The sequence below is a fragment of the Mizuhopecten yessoensis genome, unplaced genomic scaffold (assembly GCF_002113885.1).
Source record: "Mizuhopecten yessoensis strain PY_sf001 unplaced genomic scaffold, ASM211388v2 scaffold6491, whole genome shotgun sequence".
Lineage (NCBI taxonomy): Eukaryota > Metazoa > Mollusca > Bivalvia > Pectinida > Pectinidae > Mizuhopecten > Mizuhopecten yessoensis.
Window position 1 is genome coordinate 120,752 of NW_018406576.1, and position 11,435 is coordinate 132,186.

At 34.1% G+C, this 11,435-nt stretch overlaps 1 protein-coding gene across 1 annotated transcript; it reads left to right on the forward strand.

Annotated features, from left to right (window-relative positions):
* Positions 1-5,138: 5,138 nt before the first annotated feature.
* On the forward strand, positions 5,139-11,435 carry LOC110452216 (beta-1,3-galactosyltransferase 5-like). Its single transcript, XM_021500591.1, has 2 exons — positions 5,139-5,427; positions 9,483-11,435. Exons 1-2 carry the CDS (start codon positions 5,407-5,409, stop codon positions 10,524-10,526), a joined length of 1,065 nt encoding a protein of 354 aa, XP_021356266.1. The 5' UTR covers positions 5,139-5,406; the 3' UTR covers positions 10,527-11,435.

Consider the following 11,435-nt stretch of genomic DNA (forward strand, 5'->3'; position numbering starts at 1 on the left):
TGCTGAGTAAATTAACAAATGAAGGTAGGTTTCTGAAACTGACACTATCGCTTGATTTTGTTATCCTCTAGATGACAGTTAAACACTTGTTATTTACAAAATTACTGTTTATGCTTTTTTATGTCTTCTTTTCACCTATCACGTGGGTGTTTTAGGTATTGCTTTGACCTTATTAAGATCGAGCAGACGCCGATTGACACGACCCCATTTCAATTTATCCTAAGGTAAATCTTGTTTAGCCGTGAATCCGACCTACCTCAGCTGGCAAATCAGCTAGTGATATTTGAGTCCGGCGTTCCGCAGTCTACAAAACTGTTCGTGTCAGTCCAGTCCAGCCTTCCCCAGTCTCCAAAACACTTCGTGTTAGTTGAATCAGTCGGAGGAATACGTTGTACCTTAAAACTATGTAGAAAGATATTTTTCAAACAATATAGTTGCTATCGGCACAGCATTTGTGTGGACAATATTTCCGGTTCACGACGTCACCTTGCGCGAGCAGACATTCTGTTTTGAGAGATACAAATGATTCCCAATGGGAGATTCCTTCTGGAGTATTCCCCAACAGACAACCCATGATAATGAACTTATCATCATAGCTGATACGTGTTATATTGGAATAGCCAACTGTCTGTCGCGAACAACATTATGTTCATGTCGTTACCATGAGATAGTTTAATGTTTATTTATTATGACACCTGCCAGAAAGACCAATTTGGTACATATAGGCATAAAGGCGCGCGACTACATTTCATTTCACAAAACGTTTGTTGAATATTGCATCTTATCCCAATTCAATAGGAATTGGGCAACAGGCGTAATGCCTATACAAGCCCTCTCCTATGGTATGGACAGCGTATATTATAATATATATTTTTATACATTTAGGAAAGAAGTCATCGACCAGAGCTTCCACGCAGTGACTCGTTTATTTAAGTTATTTTTCATATATGCGTTATGGGAGTTCTCTCCCCTACACCACAGAGGTAGATTGTGATACAGATCAGAAACGCATCTCTAGATCTGTTACCTTGATTATTATTGAAAAAAAGGCGTGGTTCGGGCAGAATCTACAAAATAACTTAATATTTATAAGGTTACATGAAAAAATATATCTATAGCTACTCACACGTATACTCCTACACAAACTGGCACTCACTCATATCTTCATTTAAATAACCACATTGGCAAGCTTAACTATCTCTTAGATGATCCTTATAAAGATCTGCATTTAACTGACTGACATATTTCTTAATTGACACAGTATTATGTTTAATTTTCTGTTACCTCCATATTTAAAAGTTTGAACACACGTATCTTCAGCTGTAATAAAAGGTTATGGAGTTGATTACAGTTTATATTTTAGCTGGTTTAGGGAAAAATATTTATGGTATTATTGTTTTATGGTATTATTGTTTTTCAATTTATAAGTACATGTAATATCAGGAAAAAACATTCTAAGATAACGGTTTACTCTAGTTAGCCATGGTTGTCTTATATTAAATATATTATCATCTGGAGTTCTGATCAGAATATCTATTTAATATTGATGTGCATCATGGTGTTTTCTTCTATATATAAAAGAATTAGTTTCTGATCATTTCTTCTCTTCTTTAACGTATCCCACCTAGTTCCCTTGTAGCTAGTTATGTGACTTGTGCCCCGTCTTACACCTGTAGTTATTCTTGCTGTTTAATATACCTTTCTCATTTCGGGATGGACGTAGCACGGAGCGTGGAGACAGAGACCTACATATGTAAACAAGTAAATACGAGGTCATTTCAAAATCAATTTCATATGGATCGGAGCGTATAGGTTATGTCAGAGTGTATGAGTGCCGATGTACGTGATCACAGGTAAGCGAACAGGTAACATCATATGGAGACACAAATAAGAACGTGTGTAACGGGTAACCACAGTCGTTATAGTCTTTTTCGTGGCTCAATTATGCAGGTATGTGACCGTGGTAACTGATATTTCAATATATCCGTTAAGGATCTCACCTGGGAGGTCTATTGTATTTTTCTGACGCCGATAGAGGTATCAGTTGGAAAAAGTTTGTATTTTACCAGAGTGACAGGGATCACATTTGCAGAATAAATTTACCATCCACAAACTTCGTAGGACACGATATTTCCATATTACGAAAGAAATGTTTAACACTTACACGATGTTGTTTTATAATAGCGTTAAGCTGAAGGTACTTGTTCCACACATTTCCGTCACTTCATTCCTTTGCATTTTTGTATAGAGGTGAATGGACAAAATGACGTTTATAAGCATCCCTTCGTGACAAAGTAACGTTTATGAATGTTTCTTCGCAAAAGTAACATGATGGCGACGAAGCAACCTTTATTATTCTGTCATCTATTTAAACACTAGATAGGCTTCACTTTAAGCCATATAAGGAGTGATTTTCTGTATTGACATATATGTTCTTGTTTATGCTCTTGCAAAAAAACAACAGAAGAAAAATAGAAATTTATTCAGTTTTCTGCTATTTTCGACGATAGCTTTCCTGGAACTTCATCCATGCACAACACAACCAAAATATTTAAATATGGGGGTGGGGGTGGGGTGGGGCAAAGACTGTTAGAAGACTGTTCTAAGGATCATTTCAGGGGGGTGAATTTTCGGATTTCTATATTACTGCGATCAACTTTAGCATGCACCGAATCTTTGTTTTCAGTATAAACCATAATTTGAAAAAAAATCCAGTAAGGTGATATTAGCCAAGGGATGTTTATCAGTTGTACATGTTATGAAAATCAAGGGATGTAACTGTAGGTAAGGAACATTAAATATATTTTTTTTAGTGTTTTGTCGCAAGCAGGGGATAGGAATCCTTAATACAGATTAAATAAAAAATGATTTAAAGATGTTCCCTGAATTTACTAACCTCAGTGTCTGTCTCTGACTCTGTCTCTAAATGAGAAATGTCTAATTGTAGGAATTCTAGCAGATTTTCATCTGTTTAAGTGCTGTGGTCCCATATTACACTCGCATATTCAAATATAGGCCTTATACATATTAAATAAATAGCCTCAAGTGATTTTCTATCAAAGTAACCTCAATATATTAATACATTGTACGTTTACATGTTTTTTTCTTCATAAATGTAGTAAATATGGTCTCTCCAGCCACCCAGGTCATTAAATGAAAGACCTAAATGTTTGTGTTGGTTTACATTCTTTATGATAGTGTTATTGAAAATAAAGTTTGGATGAGAAATAGTTTCATTGAATCTTTTACTGACTATTAATGATTCAGTTTTGTTAGGACTGAATAGTATTCCCCATTTCTCTGCCCAGTTTGAAACATTTTCAAGGTCTTGGTTGAGTTGGAAAGCTACCTGAATAGAGTCATTGTTAATTAAAGCATATGCTTATGTGTCATCAGCGAATAATTTAATTTCATATTAAATTTCTTTTTCAAGGTCATTTATGTAAATTAAAAATAAATATGGACCAAGGACAGACTCTTGTGTTAAATTTGACAGGTGGGATATGAGACGCCTTTTAAACTTTTGAGTTAGATTGGTCTGCAGCTATTCATATGTCTTGTTGTCTTGCATGATTGTTGTGACCTTGGCCACATATATAATCGTCGGTGTCCATGACAGCTGTTGCCTTCCCGTTCTTCTTTCGTCATATTACTTGTTAGTAATTTTATTTTGTGGATTTCAAAACCCCCGTCACCTGGGATCTCAGTTGATTAGCCTCAGAATAGCTTAGTTTATTACATGCCTGTTTTGTACGATGGCCGATATGGGCCGGCAGAAAGGTATCATGACTTTATATAAATCTGCCCGGCAGTTTTCTCAGAGAAAAATATGTGGATATAGAGGCAGTCAGTGCCTGTGTCCAGCACTCATCCTATTAAAATGAAGAAAATAATCTGATGATCGTACATAATGTATAGAAGTAAGCACATCCTAAGTTCTCCCAGTAATATTGATAATTTCTCTTTGAAAGGCATTTATTCTGAAAACTGATTATGAAGACAGCGAGAATGAGTTCCCGCTAGTGGGTGATGGCGAATTTACTCTTAATGATTTACGTTATTATTGTTTTAAAATCAATTCATTCCTCCCATTGCTTCGACATCGGGCATCAACCGGGCAGTAAATCTTGTGAGAAATATTAACATTATTACAATGTCACCCCTAATACAATAGGCATTTTCACTTTATTATCTATACTTTAACCCGTACTAAGCTCTAAAAACTGTAGTTGTTCTGTTTATTCTCATCCCCATTTCCAGAGGGTTACTTTTCATACTTTTCAGGACACATTTTTTCTCTAAGAAAACTGCCGGGCAGATTTATATCAAGTCATGATACGTTTCTGCCGGACATATTTTTCTCTGAGAAAACTGCCGAGCAGAGTTATATCAAGTCAAAATACATTTCTGCCGAACATATTTTTCTCTGAGAAAACTGCCGGGCAGATTTATATAAAGTCATGATACATTTCTGCCGGACATATTTGTTCTCTGAGAAAACTGCCGGGCAGATTTATATAAAGTCATGATACATTTCTGCCGGCCCATATCGGCCATCGTAGTTCTGTGACTATAACAAAATCATCAACTAGGATTTTATCTGAAACGATAGCATAGTTGATACCCTTAGCGAGTAACGTTTTCTCGCTACTGGTGAGCTCTTCAAGGCTGTTTAATTTAGTCAAGTGGCATTGTTTAGTTGTGCCGAACGCCCGTTCACCTATTCGCTTCACGTGTTTGTTCATATCACCTACAGTGTCACTCGATAAGCGTTGGTGAGTAATGCAATGTCAAGCTTATATGAGTCTATTTTGTTGTTTACAACTCGTTATCTCTCAAGATATTGCTAGCATTAAGTGTGTTAACTGGGCACCTAATATTCAGACTTGAAGGTGTTATATGCAAGTCACTACATCTCAGCGTAAACACAAGGTGATTTCTATGTCTCGTTAAATACTTATATCATATTACAGCTATTGTACATAGCCGAAATCGACATCGGTTTTGTTGACAACTCGTAAAATATTTAGAAAAAAGTAGCATTTTGTATTGAGTCATTGATATGTAAATAGCGTCAAGTTCCCGTCTGGGTGGCAGCGGTGAGATTGTATGCCCGGGTTAAATGTTATCGCCATTTTTAAAATCAATGCTGTTAACGTTGTAACAGGAAGTTGCTAGACGGACACGATAACACACGCTATTACTACCTTTATCGGACGTTTGTTTACTTAAAATGTTATCATAAACCGTTCTCTACGTCTGCTGTCATCACAAGCTATATTTCGTGTTATTGGAAACAAGTGTCAGAAGAAGTAATGTTTAATGTTTATTCCAATTCCCAATAACAGTAAAACGGTGTCCGTATCATGAATATTTCCAATAGAGGTTCTATGGAGTACGGACGCCATGATGACATTGTTGTCTTCAGTAAGTATACATTTTAGTTGTCATGTGTAATTGATTTGTGCCTATTGTTTTCTTTCTGATTTTCGTTAGATTTGTTTACGTCTCAGCAACAGATACGCCTAAATAACTTGCCTACAGAGTGATACAGTCTTAAGGTCTACTGATCGTTCATAACATTGAAATATTACATACGCATGCAGTTTAAATTTTAAGACGACAAAATGAACATTAAGCGAAACATATGACCTGGTTAGAGACGCGTTATACGATGGTCAGTAGCGGCCGCCACATCTTATATCTAAAGTGTTTATGACTTGTTCATTTACGTTTTTAAAATGTATACATGAACAAATCTTATATCTTATACAGCTAGGAGTAAACTTAACTTGGTAGCCTATTGTACTGGAATCAACAAGTAAAGTGAATTCCCCTGCACTCGCGTCTTTACTAGAGCTAATACTGTAACGCACTGGCGTTCACACCCATGTGCACTGGACTGAACTACAGTGCACGAGCTGATGTTTTTATCATGTTGTGTCTGGTCTTTTTATTAGTTTATACATACTGTAATTTCTCCCCTCTCATTTGCTAAAAAAATAGAATAAAATATTAGATGTTTCCTATTAATGTACTTTAAATATTTAAGCAGTATTCTTTAATGAAAGCAGTATGCGTTAATAAAGAATAGCTATAACACGTGATAACCTAAGTGTACCCTGAATGATTTGTTATATTACGTTACGAAAACAGTTCATATCAAACAATAAAATGCTAAAACATTACCAACTTCGTGATGACCTTCGTTTCCGAGTTATTATGATTTTTCTGGAAAAAAACTCCTTTGCCTCAGAGACGATCGCCTCAATTCGACTGTAGAAATTGTACTTTTTATTATTCAGTTGATCTCTAGAAAATATGATGAACCCCTATATACAACACGAAGCAATTGCTAAAACATTAAGTCAAATTAACGTAAGCCCACCTCAATCCTTTCTTTACAATATTCAGGAGATATACGATTGAAATTGACAGAAAAAAAGCTGTACAATAGTTTATACTCAAAATGAACAGCAACCCGGGTAAATTAACCCCAATTTAAAAACTCGAAACCTTGTGAATAACTTTGTAATATTTGTAACATATGTTGTCATGTATAGTTGCATTAAATATAGGGGTATTGGGATGGGGATACTTTATGTGTTTTATTTTGTATGCAATCCAGAGATTACATTTATTTACATATGCAATACTTTTTGTTACTGATTAGAATGTTAATCGGTATACGGTATAACATATGTGCATATTCAATTTTCAAAAAATGTACATGTACAAGTCATTTACATGTTGATATTAGATATGACGGCCGCTATCGGCCATTGTAGGTAAGATCCAGTATAAAAAAACAAAGGTGAAGTATAGCAGACAGGTAAATAGAAATTAATATCTAAGGATGTACTCTTCTGGGGTTTAAATAACGTTCAAGTCTCGTTTTGATCTGGTGTAACAGTTTTTGTAATATTTTACAAATTATGATCAAGTTTATTAGCAAACACGCATCTGAAAACTATGTCAAAAAACTAAATGCCTGATGTTTGTAGCATTTTTTTACAAGAATTTAAAAAAAGTACCAATTCGGCGGCCATTTTGAAAATGTGTATTGATGTGTATTTCTTGCGCTTCAAAAAAGGCAAAAAAATCACCCTTTTTGACACTAGATTGATCACTTAATTTGTCATTGTGTCGCCATTTTTAATTGTAGCAGGTTCAATTTTGCTGTACAGCTTAATAATGTTTAATATGAAAAAAATAATATGCAACAAACTGAAAATTATACATTATTGATATATTTTTTTTTTTTACATATTTAGTGTAACTAAAGCACTTTTGATTTTTTAACTCCGAAAAAGGTAAAAAATAACACAAATGATAATTGGACAAAAAAGAAGCACACGGACCCCCCGTTTGTGTGGTCGTTTTAGAAAGAGAAACACATTTTCGTTTAATTAATTAAATATTAAAAAAAGTTTAATAGCAGAACTTTTTATATTAAGCGTTTAATCTGCAAAATGTGGTAAAACAATTAGTATTTTGTCATTAAGAAATAGGGGGTAGGGGTAACTTAAATCGGCTTTCTGAGTTAAAAGAATAAGATTAAGAAATTTTACTTCCATTATTTAAAAGAAAATATTTTTTTCATAAATTCAACAAACATTCATACATATCTGATAACACACTTTTTGTATGAATTTGTTCTGCAAATGGTCAAAACCCAAAAATCACCTAAAATCACATGTTGTGTTAAATTGGTATCTTTGACCGATCATAGCACAAAAACGAACACACGGACATCTAATTTTTTTTGCATTTTCCCCTATGCCATTAACTCCTTTTTCTAAAAATCCATATAAGAAAAAAAGTTTAATACAGGATTTTTTAGACTTCTCAGAGATGTACATCCTTAAGATTATTTAAACCAACTATGGTCTGGAGCATCATTTGGCAAGTCAAAATCAAGCTTGTTAAAACATAGGATGTGGCGCCCCTGGCGGAAGGATGATTTGGCCAAATAGGGAAATGGAAATAGATCTTCAGATCCTTCGCCTAATGTTGAGAAGAAGGGATCTAAAGCAAAGGACCTGTTACAGGAACAAAAGAATTTTGCCCACAAAGCAATTTAACCATTACTGGGTTATATTTGTAGCTCCCTAAGACACGACCCTTGAGATATTTTTAAAAAATTAAAAAGGTCCCCAGGGCCTGTGCTATGAACTATTTAGTGCCAACTTCCAAAGGTGTACGACAGGGTTCACTTTTTTGTCCAAAAAACTATGAAAACAATGTTTAACGCTATCAAATAATATTGTATTATTTAAAGTAGGATCTGCTGCAAATTATGAACTCAAAAATGTTACAAAAAATTGCATAATATTTTTTTTATAAAATCTTAAACTCTAAAGATGTTGGTATTTTCATACACTTTTTTGCTACATCAATTGCTTTACGGAAGTAAAACACCAATTTTCAGTTCTTGTACACCAAAAATCTTTTGATATTATTTGGTGCATTATGTTGAGATACGATAGTAAAAATTTCAGAAAATTTGAGAATCGGTAAATTTGTCATATAAATGTCAAATTGTAGCAACATCTATTTCCAAATAAAATCCAACAACCTTATGACCTATAGTCATGTTTGATAATTTAACAATATGTCGCACCAATTTATCATCGCAACTGATCAAATTTTCATCAATAAGATCTGATGCTCATGATGAGCCCAATTATAAAGCTAGATGTTACAAAATAAAAAAGTTATGCAGTCTCACAAATATAAAAGTTTAGTATGATATGTACATTTTTAGTTGTTTCGCATCTTTACGGAAGTGATAGACATATTTCCGGTTTGTGTACACCAACATACTTTGGATATCATTTGGCACATTACGTTGACTGACGATAGCAGAAATTTCGCAAAAATCGGAAAGCGGTAAATGTGTCATCTTAAGGATAATATGTTGTATGACCAATGTCAAAATAAATCTTCAATAACTACAGGTCAATGCAAGTACAGGTAATGTCAAACCTAACTTTTATGTCAATAAATCTTAAATATTTAAAAAAATAAAACATGAGTTTCCTACTTTACGAACCTTGCGATGCTACTTTTGCGAATATTATTTTCAGAACCCTATGGTTCTAACTTATATTTGAAGTACGTGTACTTTTCTATTTATATCTTAAACGTTTATAACCCATTAGTCCGTACAAAAATATAAACATTTTTGGAATTGATACAATTGTACATGATATATGCGTCTGGTTTCGCCTTTAACATTTGAAATTAGAAGACATTAAGATATTGATGGTTTCATGCGTTGGAAGTAAAGGGATACAATTATCATACGGGAGTAATAGGATCGGTTGTGATAATGTTTGGATTAAAATAAATTACATTGTTTTGTAAACAACTTTTTGCATTTGTTATTATCATGTTCTCTTAAATACTCATGAGCTGCATGAATGTGTCGACGCCAGCGAATGTGAATTCCTGTGCTCCTTCAGTTTGTTTTATTTTAGATACTGCGTTCCAAGAAGGTGAGAAGAGCATTCCTTACATGCCTGCTTGTCAGTGTTGTTGTGGTGGTCTTAAATGGATTAATACTCCACGATTCGGATACGTTATCTGTTTATGATGTTTCGAAGTTTACCGAACTGCCTGAGAAACAAATATCTAAAGGAATTTTTATTCATCCAAAATTGAAGTGTAGTAAAAGATGTTTACAAAAGACTGTGATTTTAGTAACAAGTAAAGCGTCAAACACAGTGCAGCAGGAAACAGTACGACAGACATGGGGACATCCAAGAATGCAATCGAAATACAACTTCTGTCTATTTTTCTTGATCGGGAAAGAAAATAATGTGGATGTGAACAACGAAAGTAGTGCGAATGGGGACATTTTACAAGTTAATGTTACCGAGAACTACTACAGCCTCACTTACAAAGTAATGGAAGGTTTCAACTGGGTCACACATTTCTGCTATGAAGCACGTTTCTTTTTCAAAACAGACGATGATGTGTATTTTGACCTGGAATTTCTGAAAGAAATCGAAAAGGACAAAACTTTTCTTTCTGACGATGTTCTTCTTGGTTCATGTAAACGGGGACCTCCTGTAAGCAGAGACACAAGAAAGTATTATACTACCTACGACGAGTATCCTTTTGAATTTTATCCACCATACTGCGGAAGTCCTGGGTATTTCATGACATTGAACACTGCAAGGAAAATATACGGAGAAATGTTGTACACAAAAGCGTTCAAGTTAGAGGACGCGTATTTAGGAATGGTCATTTTTAGGTTAGGTATACCAGTAAAACATGTCGATAATTTCATTTATGCATTAGATAAAATTGATGGATATATGCAATATTTCAGGATCCGCTGTTCGCGAGTCATTAAAGGATTAACAGCCAATAATATCCAACAACTGTGGAATCAACGTAGCTCAATAGGAATTGATAAAAATGACTGTTCCGCATGGGGAAGATTAGGTTACATTGTAAAATATTATAGTAATTATATCATAGGGTCAGGAAAGGATGCCGGCCAGATATCAAACTAAATCAAGAACAATTTCAGTCATTTTTCTTATTTTGAAATGTATTAACACAAAACTATTGTTAGTAATGATAACAAAAGAAGAAAAAGAAGTTTAAATCAGTGCACAAGTCATTGGAGTTTATCAAGCTGGACAGTTATAGAAAGTTTAAATCAGTTATAGAAAGGCCCTCGAAAGGGTTTAATTCTGTTCAGCTTTGTTGGAAAAGTTAAACATGTGATAACCTTGAACGTTGTGTGTATCTGGCTCGTGAATGTGGTGTAGTGCAGATAGTTGGCTCGTGATCATACAGTTTTACTCTGGTTTTACACAACTAAACTACAGTGGGACAGGGATCCTTTAATGAATTCTTTGGGAGTAGTGGCAGTATATACATAAAAATGTGTAAGTACCTGTGTATCGCCTGAGTCCTGACCTATGGCTGATTGGTCTATATAAGGTTTGTAGGTCGAAGTTGATCATGTTTAATAAGATTTCACATATTAAAGATAAAGATATTAAAAAAATACATATATTTTGAATTCATTATTAATGCTTCTTATGTTTGTTTTAAATACAAACGCTAATTGAAAACCTATTTTGGGAGCTTTTGAAAACGTCTGTTTAACCGCCTCTTAATCGCGTTTGTATTCATTACATTTGATTAAATGCCTTACTTTATTTCGTAATATTAAGTTAATACACATTGTTAAAACATTAATATGAAATAGTGATTCGCTTCCAACGTTACACAATTGTTATAACAAGAGTTTCACAGAATGACATTTCTTGGTGTATGATTTTTTGATAAATTACAACAGATATGTGTGAAGTCCTTTACTGCTGGACTGTAGAGCTGAATTTGACTGCTTTGATTTGTATGATTTGTTTTTGAAATATAATGTAAATGTAAATTAAGTATCAAGCATTTGT